General features: G+C 44.0%; 1 protein-coding gene across 1 annotated transcript in view; it reads left to right on the top strand.

Moving 5' to 3' along the window:
* MAEA (macrophage erythroblast attacher, E3 ubiquitin ligase) overlaps nucleotides 1-26,245 on the top strand; it is a 142,695-nt gene that overhangs the window by 93,274 nt on the left and 23,176 nt on the right. The window contains exons 4-5 of the mRNA XM_073610940.1: nucleotides 9,482-9,604; nucleotides 11,102-11,178. Coding sequence (XP_073467041.1) covers nucleotides 9,482-9,604; nucleotides 11,102-11,178 — 200 coding nt within the window. The remainder of the gene's footprint in view (nucleotides 1-9,481; nucleotides 9,605-11,101; nucleotides 11,179-26,245) is intronic.

Below are 26,245 nucleotides of genomic sequence, written 5' to 3'. Positions count from 1 at the left end.
GATTAAAAGAGATTAAAGGAAACATCACTTTAACAGCTGTCATTTGAATTGCCGAGTGTTCCCTACACTCGCCGTCGCGTACAGCCCCGCCTCCTGGCACAAGTACTTTGAAATACATCACACGTCCCGGCATTAGACCGGTGTTCTGTCTTTCAAAGTCCCTGGGCCAAGAGGCGGGGCTGTATGTAACAGCAAGCACGGGAAAACACGGCAATTCAAATTAAAGCTGTTACAGCGATGTTTCCCGCTCTTTGATGATCCGGCTGCCTACCCTCCTCTCTCTTCCTCTGGGCGATCACTGGGAGAACGTCTCCCAATTTACCCCGCCTGCCAGCAGTGCTCGCCCCCCTACCCAATCCGAGGCAGCCCATGCTCGCCCTCAATCATTTTTCGTTGGAAAAATGCAAGTAGACGAGTGGAAAATTTGAGGGCTGTTACATTCACTTTATGTTCCATATTTAAAGAATCTGTGTCATTTCTATGTATTATTAATCAGCTGGACAACACATGCACATTATTTACCGTATGTTTATGTTTTTTGTGAAGAACACACATTTAGGTCTCAAGCACACTGCAGCTCAAAGAAGGGGCTCCCTACAGGCTTTTGAGCTTACTTTTTCTGCCTATAAACGCCCCTTATGTTAGCCAATGTGTCCATGCACACTATGGCTTTTTCAGGCGTTTTCAGGCATATGCTCCTACAGGCAGAAAACCCCCACCAAACTCGCCAGTGCCCCAAAGAGCTCAAAAAAGCTTGAGAACACGAAAAAACCTTTTTTCCAGCTTTTTGTTTTGTTTATACAGTGGTTAAGAAAATACTATCTAGGAGGGTTTGTGAAATAAAACGCTTTTTCTCCAAAAATCTCAAAGGAGCTTAAGGAAGCTCAACAAAAATGTGCACAAGAGCACAAAAAAGCACACGCTTCTTCAAGCTGAAATAAAAGCTCAAATGCCTGTAAAAGCAGCTTTTTTTTTTTTTGCACTGCAGTGTGCATGAGCCCTTATGATGATTGCAGCAGCTGGATTGTCTGGTTGAGTTTAGCACATTTTGGCAGCGCATTAGTACTGTTAGATTTCTATTGCACTGCGTAAAGCGCTGCGTAAATTTACGCCGCTATATAAGTACCTTAAATAATAAATAATAATAATATTGCGCAAAGCTTGTCACCCAAAAAGGAGAAGGCACTTCTTTTGGACGACAGCTTTGCGTGATGCATTTTGTTATGATTACGTTTGCACCGCGTTTAAACGAATACCCCTGTGGTGCATTTTTCCACAATTGCAATGCGATTTGGGATCGGGGGCAGAATTAAAGTGTGAATGGGGCCTTATTTTTAGTATCTTTTATGGGCGGCCCAAGACAAATCCTCTTCTTCCAATGTGGCCGAGGAGAGTCAAAAGTTTGGACACCCCTGATGTAAAAGCTTTAGCTGTTGCTGTAACTGCTTGTGTACCTGCAGTGTAAGCTGAAGTTTGGCTTCAGTTTGTCAGCGTATCTAAATCCGCTAGTGGATCGAACACTTCCCTCCCCCAGATTAACAATTCTGCTGTGTGCTTCGTCCAAGAGTGGAGGAGGCACTCTGATACAGGAGGTGTTACAGGCCAGATCACTGGATAAACATAAAGGAAAGAAAATCAAAAAAGAAAACAAATGCAGGCACCACATCTAATGATTGGTAAGCTGCAGTAGATTACATTTTTTGGTTTTGGGTTTAATACCACTTTAAAAATAAAAGCACTGCTTGGAAATGGAGGGGCAGCATTAAGAACTATCGGACTCTGCAGCATGTGTTGACGGGATGTTGAGTTTGATGATCAGTGTGCTGCTGCTCCTTCATTATCCAATCAGCAGACAGGGAACGGTAAGGCGACGCCTCTGCTTGCTGTGCTGTGTGGCAGAGGTGTATGAATCTGAAAAGTCAGCTCACATCTGTGGATTTCTGCCTTGGATTCTGCAGTTTGCTTGGAGTTGAGCTTTATGTGATTTTATGATGAAAGATTTGGCAGTGTTGGCCTTTATTTATTCTGTTGTGCTGTCGATGGGTTTTTCTCTGCTCGTTATTCTTATCGCCGTTCTGTAATTAAATGGCAGACATTAAAACCAGCAAAGCTTACATAGCATTCAATGTCCTCTCCTCCGACTCGGGGCATTTCCACGAGGATGACAGTTGAAACTTTTGTTGCGTATTAATTTTTTTTTTTTTATTTCATTAAGAGCCGACAATGGTGCTTCATGCTCTGCGTCTTTATTCACCCCCAGAGCTGTCCTGGATAACTGTCATATTCAGGATATTTCAATTGTAGCGTTTGCTAGTTCTGCGCCTTCGGAAATGCATCCACTTTAAATGTGCTGGAACAAGTTCATTTTTATGTTAATACAAACATTCTCGGGACTGGATTATTGTGTTTGCAGTACACTGAATTGTATGGCTCCCCACAGAGGGTTTTTTTTTTTTTTTTTTTTTTTCCTTCTTTCCTAGAAGAATGAACTGTCACAGCGTGACATATTTATGCGGTTCTAAATAAGCTCTGTGGATGCCAATTCAAAATAAATCAGGTTCATCGCTCGCTTAAAGACGCCCCGCTTTCTTCCCTTTACTGGAGCTTCAAGAAATGCAGTGTGCTGGTTAGTTGCCGACATTTACTGCACTGGGCAGAGCAGTCCTCTCACCTAATGGCCAGCTTAGGCAGACATTTTGTTGGGTAAGCCAATATTTTTGGCAGTGTAGCCCATCAATGTGTTGCTTGATAAGGACAGGTTTCCAATTTATGGGCTTATGAAAAAGCAGCTTATCATTTTATGAAATACTAATTTTACTAATGACATCACTTTGGTGTTGTGGTGTCAGCCTTTCTGTGTGCTATTCCATTTTCCATGATAGTCCAACCTACCAATTTATTAGAGGCTAGTGACACTCTCAGTATATACCAGAGGAAGCTGTATTTGCTTTGCAATCACTGGGATGTAATGTGATGTTGCCATTCTCTGGGAAATAACAAAACCAGCTTTACTGCAATATACGTGGTCAGTCTAGAGATTCCATAGCAGTACTTTTTTTCCCACTAGATGTCCTCAGTCTGTAAACATCCCTTGTAATAGGAATAGTGCGTGACATGTCTATAAGATCCCCACATCTCTCCTCTAGGGTGGAAAGACTGAGATCAAAAAAGATTAACGATCTCGGCCTTTCCAGCCGAGTCCCTGGCAAGGTTTACTTCCGCCGGCCTGAACGTGACGTCATAAGGTCTTGCCTGAGCCTCCGAAGGTCATAGAGATGACTGGGGACCATCTGGTTACCGGAAATCTCTATGCTCAACTTCCAGCGCCGGCGGATATCTTCTCCAGCTCGCCGATCGCATTCCTTCTCCGGCTCGCCGATCGCATGGGTGAGCCGTTAGAAGCACCGGAGGGAGGCAGGAGGGGATTGTCCCCTTCCGCCGCCTGTAAGAATGATTAAGTGGCTGAACTGCCATTATGATTGTTCTGACGGTGCAGGGAATCGCCGGCTGAAAAAGATGATCTCTGAATGATGCCTGCAGCTGCAGGCATCATTCAGATATCCCCACTCAAAGTCTACGACGTCCTTGGGCGTGAAGTGGTTAAAAAAGCATACTATGTGAAACTTGCCATAAAATGAAGCCTTCCAGTGGAGCGCTGACAGGGCTTCCATCTTCACCCGGTCTTCCTTCCAGGTTGGCGGGCTCCAGTCCTTTTGATTGGACAGGCTGCGATGATGGCTGTTCATGGTACAGGACTTTGAAGGAGCCGCGTGGGTATGCCATTCTTTCAGAGCGCATGCGCCAATGATGTCACCGGCGACTTTGCAATGAAATATTTCCTAAGCAGTGCAAGTTTTAGGAGATATTTACTGTACCTCTAGGTAAGCTTTATTATAGGCTTACCTATAGGTAAAGACCAACCAAGGATGTTGAAGTTTACTCCCACTTTAAGCCCAGGTTGTCAAGGGCCCATCCCAGCTTGTGATTGGACAGCTAAAGGAGAAGCAGCACAGTAATTAGCTCATCTGTCACATACCTGACTGGAGGCTGAGTGCAGAGTACCCCTGAAGTTGGTGACAGAGGGCGCTATGCCCAAAGATGCACAGGTTGCCTGAAGGTGAAGCTGCCTGATGGTTCCAGATGTGAGGACACCCGAGAGCAATGAAGTGGTCACAGCAGATGATTCTCTGGAGGTGCTGGGGGATCTTGACACATGGATAAAGCAGGAAGCAAGGTCAGAAGTCAGGCCGGGGGTCAAACATAGTAAGTCAGTCAGGAGCAGAGGAAGAAGCGTGGTCGAGATCAAGTTGGGGTCAACACAGGATGTCAATCAGGAACAGGGCAGAAGCAGGTCCTTGGAGCAAACCAGGTTCAGAGCCAGGAGAGAAGCCAGAGCAGGTCAGGGGTAAGCCGGGTCAGTAACGTGTAATTAAGCAGAAGCACAAGGCACAAAAACACAGGATACAAGGATGACGATAATCCAGCAATTTGTGAGAGGAGCTGCTGTCCTTCTATAGACCAGTGGACACTGGCAACCGTCGCAGGCGCAGATTCGCCATTGTGTGCTGTTCGCTAATGCACATGCACAAATTAGTGCGGCCATACTGGATATTGGCATATTTGCCAGGTCTCCTCAGAATTCCTCCCTGAAATCATCTCTCTGTCACTTTACTTTTGCCCACTATAGCATGCTTCTTGTCAGCATATGAACTGATTAACTGCTTGTGCTGCTTTTTCCTCTCACACTCCAGCCCTGCTATATAGGGAACCCAAAGGCTGATACCAGGTCAAATTCAGGTACTTAAACTGCTTAGAGAAGAGGGAGAGGGGCGAACTATTTAAGTGTACCCTGTGTTGATGCTTAAAAAAGATTAAGTAAATGCACTCACTTTTGTGTAAATCAAGCTCAGCATGTTAAGATGGTCATCTGTAAAGTTGTAGAGATCGGCAAGGCAAGTGCCTGGAGGATGCAGGGTCTGGCTGGGAGGCGGTTGGGTGGTGAAGGAGAAGCAACTGCTTTTGTGCTTGGAGATGGAATGCAAGCTGTTGAGCTTCCTGGAGTCCTCAGCCCGTTCTGCAAAGATCGGCTGCATTTGGAGGTGTCAGGGATGAAGTTCAAGGGGGCATGGTTACGTGTTTCTATATGTGATGAGGTGACTGTCAGAAACTGACCTACTACAGTAGATGTTCAGAGGCTGGAAAAGATACTATTGGAGTGGTTGAAAGCTACAAGAGATAGCTAGAGACTGGGGAGATGTTACATGAGACAGCTAGAGATAATGCCCTTAGAACACCTTTACAAGTCTGTGCTCCCATTCCCACTGCTATAGACTGCATGAAAAGTACCAGAGAGCATCAACACTTCAGTGTCAGGATCACTAGCGAGAGCAAAGAAAAGGCTCCCTTGTTTCTACGTCTGGGTTCCTTCACTGGCTGGAACAGCGAGATGTCATTCTAATGCCAGCAAGCGAGATTCTGCTGATTTTCTACAAACAAGTGATTCTGTAGAATTAGTTGAGTGTTTTATGTGTTTTTTTTTTGGGGGGGGGGGGGGGTTGGGTGGCAACAGCATGTTTGGTGAGTTCTTTGTTTTGTGTTGGTCACTGAGCTCTTCTCTTTTTAATGTTGGAGTTGGATTATTGGCAAGTGCATAGCTCAGGGCCTGATGAACCATCTGCACTCCATCCCTCCCTGTGCATTCATCTTCTCCTGGCTCTTACAGCTCTTCTGTTTTTTCTTGTTTTTTTTTACCGTTTCTGGAATTTGAGTTTCTTGCCAAAACCAGGGTGAGCACTGTGATACTTCCTGCATGCAGTTCGCTTGACTCTTTCAGCTCATCCATTTGAACAGCTGCTTTTCATTGTCGTACTGCATTTCATCCACCGTGGAATAAAAATATGCTATGAAGGCCAGAAAACCACACATTGAAGTTCACATACCAGCCCTGGAGTCACTGACTCATGGTCACGGAGCTACTGGCAGGGTTGTGTGAAGACCTTTACAATCTGAAATTTAAAGAATTCTGCTAAGCACTATTTACATTGGAACTGACCATTAAATTACTACAAAGTCATTCTTAACAATGACCCTTTCTGTGAAATCAGGCTTTGTTGTATGTATGTAGCAGTCTTTTGCATGTGGAAGAACAACAAAAACTAGGACCACTCCCAATCCTTCTCAGCCTATCCAAGATGTCATATAGAGGGGGCAATTACTAGGTTGATAGACTCCTAAGTTCTCAATGCAAATATCTTATTCTATAAAAAAACAGGTTATTGCCGCTATCAACGGGGCGATGCACAGGGCCTGGTAAATTGTTATGGATGGATTATTTTTCAGGCTCTTTACTGTGTGCCTGAGGATCCCCCAGTGCTGTGGACAAAGGCCTCTATCTTCTCCAGGTTCTGTCATGCCCCTCCTCCATAGCACAAATTAAAGCAGAACTTTACCCATACTTGATAAAAAATAAGTTTCTTTAGCAAGGAACATACATTCCACGTGAATAATTAAGCTACCAAAATTAGTGTGTGCTGTATATTTCCTCCTGCATCACAGATCAGTGTACATATTTGCCAGTGCACCGCAGATCTTCAGATAATGTCCAAAAGGGAGTGCAACATTTTGAAGCCACGCAGGATACTCAGGCATGTGATGTCATGGGTTACAGTGAGGGGAAAAAAGTATTTGATCCCCTGCTGATTTTGTACATTTGCCCAATGACAAAGAAACGATCAGTCTAATTTTAGTGGTAGGTTTATTTTAACAGTGAGAGACAGAACAACAAAAAAATCCAGAAAAACGCATTTCAAAAAAGTTGGAAATTGATTTGCATTTTAATGAGTGAAATAAATATTTGACCCCTTCATAAAACATGACTTAGTACTTGGTGGCAAAACCCTTGTTGGCCATCAGAGGTAAGATGTTTCTTGTAGTTGGCCACCAGGTTTGCACACATCTCAGGAGGGATTTTGTCCCACTCTTCTTTGCAGATGCTCTCCAAGTGATTAAGGTTTTGAGGCTGACGTTTGATAACTCGAACCTTCAGCTCCCTCCACATATTTTCTATGGGATTAAGGTCTAGAGACTGCCTAGGCCACTCCAGGACCTTAATGTGCTTCTTCTTGAGCCACTCCTTTGTTGCCTTGGCCGTGTGTTTTGGGTCATTGTCATGCTGGAATACCCATCCACGACCCATTTTCATTGCCCTGGCTGAGGGAAGGAGGTTGTCACACAAGATTTGATGGTACATGGCCCTGTCCATTGTCCCTTTGATGCAATGAACTTGTCCTGGCATAATGTTTTCACTTACATGTTTGATGGTGGGGATGTTGTTCTTGAGGTAATAGGCAGCATTCCTCCTCCTCCAAACATGGCGGGTTGAGTTGATGCCAAAGAGCTTGATTTTGGTCTCATCTGACCACAACACTTTCACCCAGTTCTCCTCTAAATCATTCAGATGTTCATTAGCAAACTTCAGACGGGCTGTACGTGTGCTTTCTTAAGCAGGGGGACCTTGCGGGCGCTGCAGGATTTCAGTCCTTCACGACGTAGCGTGTTACCAATTGTTTTCTTGGTTACTTTAGTCCCAGCTGCCTTGAGATCATTGACAAGATTCTCCCGTGTAGTTCTGGGCTGATTCCTCACCGTTCTCATGATCATTGAAACTCAACAAGGTGAGATCTTGCATGGAGCCCCAGACCGAGGGAGATTAACAGTTATTTTGTGTTTCTTCCATTTGCGAATAATCACACCAACTGTTGACACCCTCTCACCAAGCTGCTCAGCCATGGTCTTGTAGCCCATTCCAGCCTTGTGTAGGTCTACAATCTTGTGCCTGACATCCTTGGACAGCTCCTTGGTCTTGGCTATGGTGGAGAGATTGGAATCTGACTGATTGCTTCTGTGGACAGGTGTCTTTTATCCATGTAACAAGCTGAGATTAGGAACACTCCCTTTAAGGGAGTGCTCCTAATCGCAGCTCGTTACCTGTATAGAAGACACCTGGGAGCCAGAAATCTTGCTCATTGTTAGGGGATCAAATACTTATTTCACTCATTAAAATACAAATCAATTTTAACTTTTTTGAAATGCGTTTTTCTGGATATTTTTGTTATTCTGTCTCTCATTGTTAAAGTAAACCTACCATTGAAATTATAGACTGATCATTTCAGTGGGAAAACGCACAAAATCAGCAGGGGATCAAATACTTTTTCCCCTCACTATAACTACGTGTTCTTATGCCCCCCACCCCCTGCCCAAAAGCAAGTGTAAACAAGCAGAAACAAAGCCCTAAGAAAAAAAAATTTAACCAAAGGAAATATTAACTTTGGGTGAATTGTTACATAGTAGGTGAGGTCAAAAAAAGACACAAGTCGATCAAGTCCATCCTATGTGTGTGATTATATGTCAGTATTACATTGTATATCCCTGTATGTTGTGGTCGTTCAGGTGCTTATCTAATAGTTTCTTGAAACTATCGATGCTCCCCGCTGAGACCACCGACTGTGGAAGGGAATTGTACATCCTTGCCGCACTTACAATAAAGAACCCTCTACGTAGTTTAAGGTTAAACCTCTTTTCTTCTAATTTTAATGAGTGGCCACGAGTCTTGTTAAACTCCCTTCCTCTAAAAAGTTTTATCCCTATTGTGGGGTTACCAGTATGGTATTTGTATATTGAAATCATATCCCCTCATTAGTTCCTCATAACTAATATGCTCCAGACCCCTCCATTTCCAGTACATCCTTCCTGAGGACTGGTGCCCAAAACTGGACGGCATACGCTAGGTGCTGCTGGACAAGAGTCTTGTAGAGCGGGAGAATTATCGTTTTATCTCTGGAATTAATCCCCTTTTTAACGCAATATTACAATTCAATATTCTGTTTGCTTGGTTAGCAGCAGCTTGGCATTGCATGCCATTGCTGAGCCTATCATCTACTAGGACCCCCAGGTCCTTTTCCATCCTAGATTCCCCCAGAGGTTCTCCCCCCAGTGTATAGATTGCATTCGTATTTTTGCCACCCAAATGCATTATTTTACATTTTTCTACATTGATCCTCATTTGCCATGTAGTCGCCCACCCTATTAATTTGTTCAGATCTTTTTGCAAGGTTTCCACATCCTGCGGAGAAGTTATTGCCCTGCTTAGCTTAGTATCGTCCGCAAATACAGAGATTGAGCTGTTTACCCCATCCTCCAGGTCGTTTATGAACAAATTAAACAGGATTGGTCCCTGCACAGAACCCTGGGGAACCCCACTACCCACCCCTGACCATTCCGAGTACTCCCCATTTATCACCACCCTCTGAACTCGCCCTTGTAACCAGTTTTCAATCCATGTACTCACCCTATGGTCTATGCCAACGGACCTTACTTTGTACAGTAAACGTTTATGGGGAACTGTGTCAAATGCTTTTGCAAAATCCAGATACACCACGTCTACGGGCCTCAAATTCCAATTCCATTTTAATTTATTTTGCAGGATTTAGTGAATATAGAAATGTTCCTGACTGCGAAGGAAGTGGAAGAATCTCTGGAAAGACAGGAAACCATGACATGCCTGGCCTGGTGCCATGATAACAAATCCAGACTTAGGAAAATGAAGGTAAGGCTTCTCAGGGCTGATTTATTAGCTTGTTTAGATTTGTGTGCGGTCAATGGAAATCTGGCCTGTGCATGTTATGAGCTGAAATGGCTGCCCTTTTGTGTAAAAATTACATTGTTTTTATTATTAACATTTAAAATGTTATATCATTATTTGTAACAAGTATTGTTACAGCCCAGCTCCTTCAGGCCTCATCTCCCTACATAGCCTTTATGTGGCTGCTGGGGCAGAAACAAAGGTGAAGGAAGTGCCACTTTAAAGACCGCTTTAGGGCTGCTGACATCACATTCAAGATGGTGGTACCCAGCAGCAGTCACTGGGATTTTAGATGCCTACAAAAGGTTGGATTTTACAGGTAGAAGATTTGAGGCAACTATGGACTCTTCACTTCATGGTACAGCAAGGACTCACATACATATTTATAAAAAAGTATAAATCTATTTAAGACAAACAATTATCATTAAAAAAAAGGTCCTATGAAGGGAATTATATAATACAAAGTCTAAATTCTCTGAAGGGGAACTAGACACTTGGACACATGTCCACCCAGACAGGAGGACCGTGGATCTTAGCCTGTGTCAGTTCAACCTCCTGAGGTGGGACAAGTGTCTGGTTCCCCTTCAGAGAATTTAGACTATATTTTCCTTTATAGGACCTTTTTTTTTATTGACGATTGTTTGTCTTAAATAAATGTATACTTTTTTATAAATACGTATGTGAGTCCTTGCAGTACCATGAAGAGTCCATGGTTGCCTCAAATCTTCTGCCTCAATTTTCAAATCGATAGGATGACGGTACATTATGTCTAAGTTTATGGTTTAGTAACGATATTATTCGGATTTTACAGGTAATCAACATGTATAAAATACATTAATGGACAAGTAATCTTATGGGAAAAGTTGTTGTTGAAATTAATGATCTGGCCACCAGAGACTCATTAAGTTATTTAAAGCAAACCCACCCAAGTGCAGAGGAAATGCTGTATAATCGGCAGGCTTTTGTTCTCATCAGAATTGCTTCAGTCCCTGTACCTTCCTCGTGGTAATTCAGAAACAGTTTGAAGCAGGTCAGGTGAATGAAATTAATCAATGAAATCTGAATGATCCCATAAGAATCCCAAAATGATGTCAAACACAAGTTATATTTGCCCGTCGCCACAGGCTCCTAATGCAATATCTCATCTTTTGTATTTGGGTGTCTTAGTGCAGCTCTTGTATTTCTAACTGATGGTCTTGATTTCTGGTATTTTGAGCTTGAGAAATCTGTGCCCATAATGAATGTTGATAGTTCTTTATTTCGGGTAATCCCTTCCTACAGCTGTGCCATTTTGTTTTATTGCTTTCTAAAATATTTTCATTTCTTTCGTGGTGTATTGTTGGAAATTGAAGCACCAGCCATAAGTAATAGTGTCTGGAGATTACACTGAGCCTGGAAGGAAGGCTTTCTTACACCGTTTTATCTTTATAAGTCGTTTCTCACTTTGTCTTCCTCTGCCAGAGTTGCCTGGAATTCAGCCTTCGGATCCAGGAGTTCATAGAACTGATCCGACAGAACAAAAGGCTGGACGCAGTCAGGTAAGACATTCCTCTAAAACATGGGGCTCCAAACTTTTCAGCATAAGGACCACATCGTATATATTACAAATAAAAAAAAAACAGTTTTATAAAGCTATGAATGAAAATGTATTATTTGAATCTCTTTTGAAATAAGCATAATATGATGAACTACTTTTAGACCGCCTGCCCACCATGTACTGCAGACAAACAAGCTTGTACAGGCACATTGACATATTGGTACATCGCTGCCTGTTCCCCCCTCGCTGACACCCGCTGTGATTGTACACAGCGGGAGTTTGTCAGCAGGTGCCGGCCAATCATTCATGGGCAGGACCTGCTGATCAGCTATGTCCAATCACAGCCCAGAGACTTGTGTTGACAATCAACACAGGGCTCTGTACAGAGGGATTGATCTCTCTGTTTCTTCCCCCTACAAAGCTGGGAGAAGAAACAAAGATTTTTAGTAAAAAGCAGTACACATTACACATAGGCACACGTTTAATCCATTGATTACCCAAGATGTTAACCCTTTCCCATCCATTGCCATTAGTACAGAGACAGTGTATAGTGTTATCACTTTTATTGTTTTTTTTTTTTTTTTTTTACCAAAGACATGTTGGTTTTTTAACCGCTTGCTGACCGGCTCACTCCAATATATGTTGGCAGAGGGGCACGTACAGGCATACTAATGTACCTGCACGTTGCCCTTTAAAACGCGGCTTGTGGGCGCGCGCCGCGGGCTGCGTGAGTGTGATCGCGGGTCCCACGGACTCGATGTCCACGGGGATACCGGCGATCGTCTCACGGAGCGGAAAAACGGGGAAATGCTCGTGTAAACAAGCATTTCCCCATTCTGCCTAGTGACAAGTACACTGATCACAGCTCCCTGTAATTGGGAGCAGTGATCAGTGTCATGTAACACATAGCTCCTCCCCCCCACAGTTAGAATCACTCCCTAGGACACATTTAACCCCTGCAGTGCCCCCTAGTGGTTAACCCCTTCACTGCCAGTCACATTTGCACAGTAATCAATGCATTTTTAATCGCACTGATCACTGTATAAATGACAATGGTCCCAAAATAGCTCCAAAAGTGTCCGATCTGTCCGCCATAAAGTCACAGTCACGATAAAAATCGCTAAAAAATTGCCGCCATTACTAGTAAAAAAAAAAATTATGAATAAAAATACCATGGGACCACCAGTGCCGCATGTCAGGGACCACCAGTGCCAAATGTTAGGGGCCACCACCAGTGCCAAATGTCAGGGACCACCATCAGTGCCAAATGTCAGGGACCACCACCAGTGCCGCATAGCAGGGACCACCAGTGCCGAATGTTAGGGACCACCAGTGCCGAATGTCAGGGACCACCAGTGCAGAATATCAGTGCCCATCATTGCAGTGTCATCAGTGCCTTATCAGTACCCATCATTGCAGTGCGGGGATAGTTACAGATAATCCAGAGGCACAGCAGATCTCGGGTAGGTCTGTATGTGAGAACACCGCTCATCGTACAGCCCCACCTCCCTGTACCAGATTTGTGATAGACAGCGCACTGTTCCAATGTATGGGGAGGCGGGGCTGTACCACGAGTGGTGTTCTCACATACAGACCTGTTAGCCCGAGATGCAAACTGTCATCCCGATGATCTGTAACTATCCCCGCACTGGAGATATATGGCGGATGGGCGGTGGCAGCACGGAGGACGGGGGTGGTGCTGGCAGGGAGGAGGAGGAGGAGGGAGCAGAGGAGGAGGACACCACCTCTATGGGCGGCACAGACCAGGGGCTATGAGACCCCCCCACCTACTACAACGAGCCAGGCAGAAGTACAACTCCCTGCTTGCTTTCAGAGGACTATAAGGGGGCGTCTCAGACCGCTGGCTTAGGTTACTGGAGGGATAGCAGCCAGCGGTCTTACAAACAGGAAATCACCAGGCAGTAGCGGTTTTCCAGCAAGTTCAGCAGGCTATTGCAGAGGAACTACAGAGCTCAGAAGAACATGGATGACATAGTTGGTGAAGGTAGGAGACCAGCAACGAGAACATGGAAAAAAGTTTTTGCCCGGAGTTCTGCTTTAACTTCTGCTTGTTCAGCAATTAGGATTGGAAATTGACAGCCATTTACCAATGACACCATGCAATTCATGGTGTCACAGAGGCATCCCGTGTTATCCATGCCATATTATTGTACAGCCTGACTGGAAAACACTTCCTCTGTGCCCTGATGCTGTCAAACATGTAAATACCACGAGAAGAACTGAATGACACCACGGGTTGCATGGATTGACTGGTAAATTGCTGTCAATTTCCAGTGCTGATTGCTGGACAACTGCAGCACAGACAGAAGTCAAACATGGTGCTATGCATTTATTAAGGTATGGCTGTTATATGGCTGTCTAAAGTTCATTGATTAATGCTAGTGTAAACTTGATGATCTCTAAGTCAGGGGTGTCCAAACTTTTTTCAAAGATTTGATGAAGTGAACATGCGTGAGGGCCGACCATTTTGCCTGACATACTTTGAACCAATTTGTGCGTTCGTGCGAGCACTGATACACTGCCCAACAAGAATTCTCTTGCCTCTTGAAATTGTGACTGTGTGTGCCCATGTCCTGGTGTGAATGGAAGACATGCATGATTGAGGTGTGCCGCTAGTAGCTCTTTGTATCCACTTTGACAACTTTGTCTTTTTAATCTTTTGCACTGGTGGTAGTATGGTATTTTTATCTTAAGGTTACTCATTGCTACATTTTTTTTAATAAAGTATAATATTTTTCTTTAACCCTGGTGTCTCTATAGATGGTTACTGTGAGGATCTGCTATCCTCAACTTTTTTCTAAATGCTTTTCCTTCAAAGAGACCACAACTTATGTAATCAGGAGGTATATGCATTAAGGAGTGGGGATAATTCCATGTATTTGGTGATCCTCTATTTCATTATAAGGCTATTGTAGTTATGATTTTTATTGCTTTGTTTATTATGTGTGTGTGGTTGTCAGAAACCATGAAATCAGACCGAGACAGAAGTGCAGTTAAATCACACTTGTTTAATAATAAAAGTAAATAGAACAAACGCAGTCAAACATAGCCAAAGTTCGATGACCGGAACGGATAATCAGACAAGCCAGAAAGTCAGGGATAAATGTAGTGGAACAGCAAGCAGGATCTGGAGCCAGAAGGGATTTTACCAAGCAAGTCTTTTAACAGGAATGCAGGAGAGCATCTCTGTGATGTTGACCAAGGTGAAGGCAGAGATCATCTGGACTGGACGGCTTAAGTAGGCAGAACTGACAAGGAGGATATCATCAACAGCTGAGTAACTGTGGAGAGATAGGAGCTGGCAATTAGCCAGCAGCTGAGCGGCCAGCTCAGAGAAGGAAGGGCTGAGCCCAGCCCTGACAGTGGTGAAGACATGAGTTGGGGCGTGTTATTTGGATATATATCTTTTGTGGCCCCCAACGAATCCCCGAGCACCGCTTAGGACTAAGGATGAGCTTGGGCGTGTTATTTGGATATACCTTCTTTATCACGTATTTAACATGCACAGGCGTATAACACGCACCTTCACTTTAAGAGGGAAGGTTCAGAAAAAAACTTACATTTTAAATAAAGAACTGTGAAGCAAAATAAGGGTCAGTGCCCATCAATGCAGCCTCCCCATTGCCATAAATGTAGCCTCCCCATTGCCATAAATGCAGCCTTACCATTGCCATGAATGCAGCCTTACCATTGCCATGAATGCAGCCTCACCATTGCCATCAATGCAGCCTCACCATTGCCATCAGTGCAGCCTGATCCATGCCCATCTGCAGCCTCGGAGGGGACAGGGAGGGGGGCGAGACAAGCCCCGACAGATTACATACAAGAGAATCTCCTGTTTACTTGGCCTCTTTAATACAAAGTCCCACCTCCTATTATAGACAGAACAGTGGTCCAATGCCAACCCAGGAGATGGGACAGATGCCACCGAGTAAACAGGAGATTCTCTTGTACGTAATCTGACGACACTCAAGGCAGCGCTGATAAATCTAGTATATATCTTTTGTGGCCCTGGGGGCCACAAAAGATTATGTATATATATAACCAAATTACCAGGGGGGCTGTATTAAACCGCAACTGGCCCACGGGCCGGACTTTGGACATGCCTGGACTAAGTGAATTATGGAGCAGCAATTGGAATATTAAACAGTGATGGAAATCTTTTATTATAATCTTAGTATTATATTTTGCACACAAGGGTGAGGGAAGTGTTTAGGCTGCTCAGAGGTCAAACGCAGTTCAGTCATGTTTAAAGAGGCAGAGCTGAGGCTCACTAGGAAATTATTATGACCTCACTGAAGTGTAAGGCTGGCCATACATGGTTCGAATCTCGGCTGGTTCAACAGGAGATTTAAACCATTAATGGGCAGGCTTAATGTACCAAGTTGATTGATCGATCAACTCAATCGATCACTATCACTGCTATAGCCGCTAGCGATAATCACAGTCTTCTCCCGGTGGGGACGCCCCCCCCAGGAGAACACAATTGCTCAGCAGGAGGGTTTCCTCTGGCAACACCACCTGTGTTGATGGAGGCATTGTGCGAACTTCTTTCCTGAAACCCGTGGTTTCAGGAAAGAAATTTGCACCGTCTATGGCCAACCTTAGATGATAAGATAATATGTTATGCGCTCAGATTGGGCTGAATTATCATGCCCATCAGCACTTGCATTGACTCCTATCCATAGGGCTTTTTTTCAGCTTTTTTTCAGCGGGAACTAGGGGGAACTCAGTTCCACCACCTCTGGCTCAGGTCCTCTGCTCCCTGCTCACCACTATCACTTGGTAACACTGAAATCCAGCTTCTGCATTTACAAGTGATAGCACATCTCCCAGTAGCTCTTACAGGCCAGATCCCCTGTGCAGATCCCACTAAGTGCCAGACAGGGACAAGGGAGATACAGAACAGGTGCCCAGGGTTCAGTGCAGTCATGGGCAGGAGAGGGTGTGTGGTAGGCCGCTCCCTCTGTGGTTTCCATTTTTTCCCTGGTGACCAGTTGTTGTTGCTCCTACTGCATGATCTCCCTTGCAAGTGACTGTAGTATAGTATAGTATGCTGGGAGGTACTACAGCCAGATAGGTGTTTCAGCTTAATATTGCATCAAAGGCAAGATATATGACAGATGGTGGAGCATTTAAGGAGGGGGGAGAAAATGAGGGCAGTGGTGGGAGGGGGTTGTATGCAGAGGGAAGAGCTACTATTTGATGCCATTTGGCAGGTATGTGAGTGTGGCGGGCATGGTTGAGTTCCTGCACCTATTCTCTGAGAAAAAAAGCCCTGCCTATCCAAATGATCGCAGGACAGGGGTGGGATGGGAAATCAAGATAGAAAAGAGTAAAAAAACAGGCTAACATAACAGACTGTAAAGGTTTCTGCATCCTCCTTTTTCTCTATATAGCAATAAACATGGATGCTTAGTTGACCAGAACAGTAATGTTTATGCCTAAAGCTGTGCTGAAAAACACAGTAATAAAATCATAGATTGCTTGGCAGCTAGCTTTATCAGGAGGAGGTTAACAAAGGCAGCCCCTGATTTCTCTCTGCTTAGTTTTCCTTTGTAATTAAGTTAAAGTGGTTCTAAAAGCAGAAGTTGTTTTACCTTAAATGCATTCTATGCATTAGGGTAAAAAAAACCTTCTGGGTGCAGCTCCCCCCCATCCAGCCTTCTCTTATACTTATCTGAGCCCCATCTCTGTCCCGCAATGTGCATGAGAGCAGCAGCTCTCCTGGGTCTCTGCTACCTCATTGGCTTACACAGCAGCAGGAGTCATTGACTCAATAGCCACAAAGCCACACTTTTGTGGCTATTGAGGAATATATTAAAATGAAAGTGTATATATTCCTCAATAGTCACAAAGGGTATAAATCAGTTTAAAAAAAAAAAAAGCCTTTGCAAGCACAGTTGTTATCTTGTAAATGTAGCAGTGATATCATCACTGTGCTGTACATGGCCTGTGCGGTAAGCAGAGCTGTGGGAGGGGCCTAGCAGGTCCACCCACTACAGGCTGCCTGCAGAAAATTACTGGAAGGGGCGGAGACAAGACCAGTCACTCTGCACTAGGAAATCCAACAGAAGTGAGCGGTCTTTATTACAGGAAGTAGTTTTGGATAGAGTAGGGAATTGGTAAAACCCCTGCCAGGTGTCATAAGGAGGCATTGCCTTTACTTTCCGTCCTGTAGACACAATAGAAAGTAAGAAGAAATCTCTCCAAAATCTTTCCAAAATAAGGAAAATGCCCCTTTGGACAGTTGTAACTGGAACAAATGTCCCCAATATTTCTGCTCTGGTGACAACTCAAACTTTTGGATTTTCAGCTCTGGTGGCAACAGAAACACGACAATAAGAACTCAACAGAGGTTCTAACCCTTCTTTACCCTATCCAAAACCAGAAAAAAAGTTTTACTTAATATATGCTTGTTTTATACTGATGAAGGGCACAAGTAGGTTGAGTACCATTAAGTACCATTATAACTGCTTGAAAATCTTTTTTTTTTTTTTTTTTTTTTTTTACCTTTTACTTGTAAATATTGGAGTCTTGGCCATTATATGCTTTGAAAACATTTTTACTAATACAATTGATTTTCAAGCAAATTTGTCAGAAACCTGGGTAATTCAAGCTCAGCAATTAATACAGAAATCCATAAGCAACGATTATATTCAGTAAAAACAGCAATATATTCTTCCTCAAATTTAAACGCCAAGCTTGAGTTTTCCTGTAGTTTTAGCTCTAGCCCCATTGTTCTTCCTGAATGGGTCCTTTATCAACCAGTAGAGACAGTCAGGGCACAGAAGTGAGTGGGTGAAGCTCACAGAATATCAGCTGCCTGTATTTTTGGATCCATGGATTGCCTCAAGTGAAAATTCCATATTAAATCAATGTCCATTAATTTAATAATATTATTAATGAAGAATTCCATGCATGGTATATTTTTACATACAGTGGGGAAAATAATTATTTAATCCCCTCCAGATTTTGTAAGTTTGCCCACTTACAAAGAAATGAAGCGTCTATAAATTTTTATCATAGGTGTATTTTAACTGATAGAGACAGAATATCAACCAAAAATCCAGAATAAACATATGATACAAATGTTAAAAATGTAGTTGCAGTTCAGTGAGTAAAATAAGTATTTGATCCCCAAGCAAAACATGACTTAGTACTTGGTGGAGAAACCCTTGTTGGCAAGCACATAGATAAGCCATTTTTTGTAGTTGGTTACCAGTTTTGCACACATCTCAGGAGTGCTTTTGGTCCACTCTTCTTTACAGATCTTCTCTAAATCCTTAAGATTTCTTGGCTGTTGCTTGGCAACTCGAAGTTTCAGCTTCCTCCATACATTTTCTATAGGATTAAGGTTTGGAGACTGGCTAGGCTTTTCCATGACCTTAATGTTCTTCTTCTTGAGCCTCTCCTTTGTTGCTTTGGTGGTATGTTTTGGGTCATTGTCATGCTGGAAGACCCATCCACAACCCATCTTCAGTATTCTGGCCGAGGGAAGAAGGTTTTCATCCAAGATTTTACAAAACATGGTCCCGTCCATTGGCCCCTCAATGCGGCAAAGTCGGCCTGCACCTTTAGCAGAGAAACAGCCCCAAAGCATAATGTTTCCACCTCCGTGCTTCAACTTTATAAATGATATAGGGTCTGGGATTAAAAGTAACATTTCTGTCTTTGCCAGATGACACCAAGCTATGCAGTGGAATAATGTCCTTACAGGATGTCTCCAATTTACAAGCTGACCTCAATGCAATGTCTAATTGGGCAGCTAAGTGGCAAATTAGGTTTAATGTTGATAAATATAAAGTTATGCACTTGGGGGCTAAGAATATGCATGCATCATACATACTAGTACAACTGGGGGAATCCATAGTGGAGAAGGATCTGGGGTTTTGGTAGATTATAAGCTTAATAATAGTATGCAATGCCAAACTGCGGTTTCCAAAGCGAGCAAAGTCCTTTCTAAGAGAGGTATGGACTCCAGAGAGAGAGATATCATTTTGCCTCTGTACAAATAATTAGTAAGAAGTAATCTGGAATATGCAGTTCAATTTTGGGCACCAGTTCTCAAAAAGGATATCGAGGAACTGGAGAAAGTGCAGAGAAGGGCAACCAAACTGATAAGAGGCATGGAGGAGCTCAGCTATGAGGAAAGGTTAGAGGAACTGAATCTATTCCCTCTTGAGAAGAGGAGATTAAGGGGGGATATGATCAACATGTACAAATACATAAGTGGTCCATATCGTGAACTTGGTGTTCAGTTATTAACTTTAAGGTCATCACAGAGGACTATGGGGCACTCTTTACGTCTAGAGGAAAAAAGATTTCATTTCCAAATACGGAAAGGTTTCTTTACAGTAAGAGCCTTGAAAATGTGGAATAGACTCCCTCCAGAGGTGGTTCTGGCAAGCTTTAAAAAGGGCCTGGATTCTTTCCTAAATGTACACAATTTAACTGGGTACTAGGGCCGGGAGATTTTCTGTAAAAAAAAAATCTTCGATTCTCTTAAAAAAAACTCGATTCACGATTCGAATCGATTTTTTTTTTTTTTTTTGGAAACCGCGCCGGTCCCGAGGCGCTGCGGGCATGAGCTTTTAGGCGAGGCCGCGGCTTCAGCCTAGTCCGCGGCGTCCGGCCTCGCGGACCAGGCCGAAGCCGCGGCCTCACCTAAAAACTCCTTGCCCGCAGCTCTTCAGGCCCGGCGCGGTGTCCGCGCCGGTCCAGAGGCACTGCGGGCATGAGTTTTTAGGCGAGGCCGCGGCTTCGGCCTGGTCCGCGAGGCCGGACGCCGCGGACTAGGCTGAAGCCGCGGCCTCGCCTAAAAGCTCATGCCCGCAGCGCCTCGGGACCGGCGCGGTGAAAAAAAAAAATCTAAAAAAATCTATTTGCTTAAATTTTGAATCGATTTGACCTCTCAACTCGATTCAAGATTTAAATCGATTTTTTTCCCAGCCCTACTGGGTACTAGCATTTATAGGCAACGTTGATCCAGGGAAAATCCGATTGCCTCTCGGGGGATCAGGAAGGAATTTTTTTTCCCCTGCTGTGGGAAATTGGAGCATGCTTTGCTGGGGTTTTTCGCCTTCCTCTGGATCAACTGTGGGTGTAGGTTTGTGTATGTGGGATTGTATTTATTTATTTTTTTGTTGGACTTGATGGGTTTTTTTCAACCTGACTAACTATGTAACTGTAGGGGTGGTAATCTTAGGTTGATGGCTATATTGTATTTACTACATCTGCGAATAATCACTCCAGAAGATGTCTCCTTCCCACCAAGCTTCTTGCTGGTGGTCTTGTAGCCCATTCCAATTTTGTGCAGGTCTACAATCTTGTCCCTGACATCCTTTTAAAGCTCTTTGGTCTTGCCCATGATGTTGAGGTTTGAATGGAAGAAAGGGATCCTGTGGACAGGTGACTTTTATACACATAAAGAGTTGTTGTTAGGAGTACCTTCCTAAATTGACAGGAGTAATCTGTGTACCACATGAGCACATACTGTAGCCAGTCTGTGGGAGCCAGAATTATTGTTGGTTGGTAGGGGATCAAATACTTATTTTTCTCACTGAACTGGAACTCAATTTTTTTAACATTTGTGTCATGTGTTTTTTCTGGATTTTTGGTTGATATTCTGTCTCTATCATTTAAAATACACTTATGATAACAATTATAGACCCTTCATTTCTTTGTAAGTGGGCAAAGGTACAAAATCTGCAGGGAATCAAATAATTATTTTTGCCACTGTAGTTACAATGGTCCAGTTTGGACCAAGGTGACTATGTATATACCATACCTGGCCGATGTCTCTGGAAGCTGGAAATCACTGAAGTAGACACTGCTAACTCCAGTGATCTCCACTTGCTTCCAGGTCCCATGCTGAATGAGAGTTCAAGTTGTTACCAGAGCAGTTATGCAAAGCGTTCTCTGTTTGGACGAGGTAGAGAATGTGATGTCACCGCCTGACCTTTCCACCTCATCCAGTCAAAGAATGCTTTGCATTAATTCTGTAGTATCTACTATAGTGATTTCCAGCTTCCAGGGGCGTAGCACAGTATCAGCTTCTGGCAACAACACTGGTGTTTCTCCAGAATGATCTGTCTTCTATTTCGGTCTTCAGTCTTCATAACAGCAAGTTCATAATTTCTGTGTCCATATCCAGCCATCTTATTGCTGGTCACTCCCATCTTATGTTCCCGTCAACTTTTCCAGACATGATTGTCTCTTCTGGTGACTTTTCATAGTATGTCCAGAATAAAACAGCTTCAGTCTAGTTGTCTGGGCTTCTTGTGGAAGGTTGGGCTTGATTTGTTGAAGGATCTAAGGTGAGGGAAAAAAGTATTTTTAATGGTAGGTTTATTTTAACAGTGAGAGACAGAATAACAACAAAAATATCCAGAAAGACACATTAAAAAAAACGTATAAATTGATTTGCATTTTAATATGTGAAATAAGTATTTGACCCCTTTGCAAAACATGATTTAGTACTTGGTGGCATTGGAGGATTTTGTCCCACTCTTCTTTGCAGATCCTCTCCAAGTCATTAAGGTTTCGAGGCTGACGTTTGGTAACTCGAACCTTTAGCTCCCTCCACATATTTTCTATAAGATTAAGGTTTGGAGACTGGTTAGACAACTGCAGGACCTTAATGTGTTTCTTCTTGAGCCACTCCTTTGTTTCCTTGGCCGTATGTTTTGGGTCATTGTCATGCGGGAATACCCATTCACAACTCATTTTCAATGCCCTGGCTGAGGTTCTCACCCAAGATTTGACAGGACGAGGCCCATCATCCCTTTGATGCGGTGAAGTAGTCCTGTCCCCTTAGCAGAAAAACACCCCCAAAGCATAAGGTTTCCACCTCCATGTTTGACGTTGGGGATGGTGTTTCCTAGGGACATAGGCAGCATTCCTCCTCCTCCAAACACGGCGAGTTGAGATGATGACAAAGAGCTTGATTTTGCTCTCATCTGACCACAACACTTTCACCCAGTTCTCCTCTGAATCATTCAGATGATAATTAGCAAACTTCAGACAGGCCTGTACATGTGCTTTCTTGAGCAGGGGGACCTTCCGGGTGCTACAGGATTTCAGTGCTTCACGGCATTGTGCGTAACCAATTGTTTTCTTGGTGACTATGGTCCCAGCTGCCTTGAGATCATTGACAAGATCCTCTCATGTATCTCTGGGCTGATTCCTCACCATTTTCATGATCATTGAAACTCCATGAGGTGAGATCTTGAATGGAGCCCCAGACCGAAAGAGATTGACGGTTATTTTGTGTTTCTTCCATTTGCGAATAATCGGACCAACTGTTGTCTCCCTCTCACCAAGCTGTTTGGCGAGGGTCTTGTAGCCCATTCCAGCCTTGTGTAGGTCTACAATCTTGTCCCTGACATCCTTGGACAGCTCTTTGGCCTTGGCCATGTTGCAGAGATTGGAATCTGATTGATTGCTTCTGTGGACAGGTGTCGTTTATACAGGTAACAAGCTGAGATTAGAAGCACTTCCTTTAAGCGAGTGCTCCTAATCTCAGCTTATTACCTGTATAGAAGACACCTGGGAGCCAGAAATCTTGCTGATTGATAGGGGATCAAACACATATTTCACTAATTAAAATGCAAATCAATTTATAACTTTTTTGAAATTAGTTTTTCTGGATATTTTCAGTGTTATTCTGTCTCTCTCTGTTAAAATATCCCTACAATTAAAATTATAGACTGATCATTTCTTTGTCAGTGTGCCCCAACGTACAAAATCGTCAGGGGATCAAATACTGTTTTCCTTGCTATTCTTTGAATTCCTCACCAACACCAAGGTTCAAAGGCATTAGTGCTTTTCCTAGCTTGCTTCCTCAATGTCCAGCATTCACATTCATATGACCGAAAATACCATAGTGTGGGCAGTTCTGATCTTTGTTGATCTTTGTCATATGGACACAGTGGGGTTTATTTAATAAAACTGGAGAGTGCTAAATCTGGTGCAGCTGTGCACGGTAGCCAATCAGCTTTTAACTTCAGCTTGTTCAGTTAAAGTGATTGTAAGCCTTCGTTTTTTTTTTTAATTTAAAATAACAAACATATCATAATTACCTCCACTGTGCACAGATTGGCCCCGATCGTCCTCTTCTGGGGTCCCTTGGCGGCTCTCGCGGCTCCTCCCTGTATCAGATAACCCCCTAGGAGAAGCGCTCTCCCGGGGGTTACCTTGTGGGAGCGCTTCCGAGTCCAGCATTTGGCGTCCATAGACACGAATGCCAGACTCGGCCCCGGCGCTTGCGTCATTGAATTTGATTGACAGCAGTGGGAGCCAATGGCTGTGCTGCTATCAATCTCTCCAATCAAGAGCTGGGACCCCATGCAGAGAGGGACAGCGCGTCTCTACCGAGGGAAATGGGGGGGGGGGGGGGGGAGCGGTCACTGCCAGAAGTTTTTACCTTAATGCATAAGATGCATTAAGGTGAAAAAACTCGAGGGTTTACAACCCCTTTAACCAGTTGCTGCCCGCCCACCGTCATTTGACGGCGGGGCGGTGCAGCTCTTGTTCTGGGCCGCCATCATATGACGGCGGCACAGAACGGCCGCTCTCGTGCGCCCACGGGGGCACGCACCACGGTGATCGTGGCCGCACCGTGTTGCTAGGACACGGTGCGACACCGATCTGTGTAAAGAGCCGCATCAGCGGCTCTTTAACCATGTGATCGGCTGTGTCCAATCACAGCCGGTCACATGTAAACACGGAGATGCCGGAAATCGGCTCTCCTCGCCTCACACTGACAGTGCGAGGAGAGGAGAGCCGATCAGCGGAATCTCCTCACAGGGGGACAGCTAGGGAAGTAATCAGGGCACTGATCATCACTGATCACCAGTGACAGCAATCAGTGCCCACACTGCCCACAAGTGCCACAAATCAGTGCCCATTAGCCATGCCAGTCAGTGCTGGCAATTAGTGCTGCCTATCAGTGCTGCCCATCATTGCCCATCACTGCTGTCCATCAATGCCCATCAGTGTCGCCCATCAGTGCCACCCATCAGTGCCCAACAGTGCCCATCTGTACTGCCTATCCATGCCGCCTATCCGTGCCCACCAGTGCCGCCTCTCAGTGCCCGCCACTGCCGCCTATTAGTGCCCACCAGTGCCACCTATTAGTGCCCATCAGTGCCACCTAACAGTGGCCATCAGTGCCACCTAACAGTGCTCATCAATGCCACATATCAGTGCCCATAAGTGTGGCATATTAGTGCCTCCTCATCAGTGCCACCTCATCAGTGTCCATAAGTGCCACCTCATCAATGCCCACCAGTTCAGCCTATCAGTGCCCATCAGTGCCGCCTCATCAGCGCACATAAGTGAAGGCGAAAAATTACTTAGTTACAAAATTTACTGACAGAAAAAAAGTAAAAAAACTTTTTTTTTTCAAAATTTTTGGTCTTTTTTTTTGTAAAAAATAAAAAACCCAGCAGTGATTACATACCAGCAAAAGAAAGCTCTATTTGTGTGAAGAAAATGATAAAAAATTTGTTTGGGTACAGTGTAGTATGACCGCGCAATTGTCATTCAAAGTGCAACAGCGCTGAAAGCTGAAAAATGGCCTGGGCAGGAAGGGGGTGTTCGTGCCTGGTAGGCAAGTGGTTAAGCTTTGATAAAAAAAAAAACTGGAAGCTGATTGGTTTCTATGCAAAGTTGCACCAAATTTTTCACTCTCCGGTTTTAGGAAATCACCCCATTGCTACAGTTGAGGATCTTTTCTATGTAACTCTTTGTATTTTATTTCATCACATGCTTAGCACAAATATCCCATGTTTGTGACAGCTTTACTTTAAAGAAGTATGAATGCTTTGGTTATTGCCTGCCTACATATCTCATAAGCAATCTCAGGGCTTTTAGCACTCAACTGATATACACTTAAAAATTGAAATGTGTTCTATTAATAACATGTACAAGCTTAAGACATCTTTATATGCAATGCTCGTCTAATAAGTGGCACTTGGAGTGACAAATGTACGTAAAACAGCAATTTCTGCAAGAGATGCTTGAACCTGACAGCAACAGTCAGCTGCTTCTCTCTCTCTTCACAATCTAGGCTACATCAGAACCAGAGGCTATGCTTAAAGTGATTTATAATAAAGCTAAAAAGGCTCCATCAGGCACTAAGATAATATTCAACATGTGTTCAGCTAATGCGTTTGGAAAAGACCAGGAAACTTGAAACATATAATGAATACACTTAGAAAACACCACAAGGTGCCTGACGTTTGAGTTTGTTGCCTTTATTTTAGTTGACAGGTTCACTTCAACAAATAAGTGAACCTCCCTGTGTAAAACTATCCATAGACAATTGAAGCCTAACTCTGGACAAATAAATGATCCCTTGTAGTGGGGCTGAGCCCACACTGCAAAGGTTAATTTCTTGATTTGGTCTAGTGCAGGGGTAGGCAACCTCGGCCCTTCAGCTGTGGTGAAACTACAAGTCCCATGAGACATTGCAAGACCCTGACAATCAGGCATGACTCCAAGAAGCAGAGGAATGATGGGATTTGTAGTTTAACCACAGCTGGAGTGCCGAGATAGTAGTGGCAGCTGGTGCTCAAAATTTTTGGGGAGGGCGCAAACAAACTGAAAAATTCTGAAAAAAAAACATCAATTGGAGCCTCACTGTGCCCATCAATCGCTGCCACAGTGCCCATCAAACGCAGCCACTGTGCCCATCAAACGCAGCCACTGTGCCCATCAAACGCAGCCACTGTGCCATCAAACGCAGCCACTGTGCCCATCAAACGCAGCCACTGTGCCCAATCAAACGCAGCCACTGTGCCCATCAATTGCCGCCACTGTGCCAATCAATTGCCGCCACTGTGCCCATCAATTGCCGCCACTGTGCCATCAAATGCAGCCACTGTGCCATCAAATGCAGCCACTGTGCCATCAAATGCAGTCACTGTGCCATCAAATGCAGCCACTGTGCCATCAAATGCAGCCACTGTGCCTATCAATTGCCGCCACTGTACCATCAAATGCAGCCACTGTGCCACCAAACGTAGCCATTATGCCCATCA

The sequence above is a fragment of the Aquarana catesbeiana genome, linkage group LG01 (assembly GCF_042186555.1).
Source record: "Aquarana catesbeiana isolate 2022-GZ linkage group LG01, ASM4218655v1, whole genome shotgun sequence".
Lineage (NCBI taxonomy): Eukaryota > Metazoa > Chordata > Amphibia > Anura > Ranidae > Aquarana > Aquarana catesbeiana.
The sequence above is the reverse complement of the archived record's forward strand: the minus strand, read 5'-3'. Positions and strand labels throughout refer to the sequence as shown.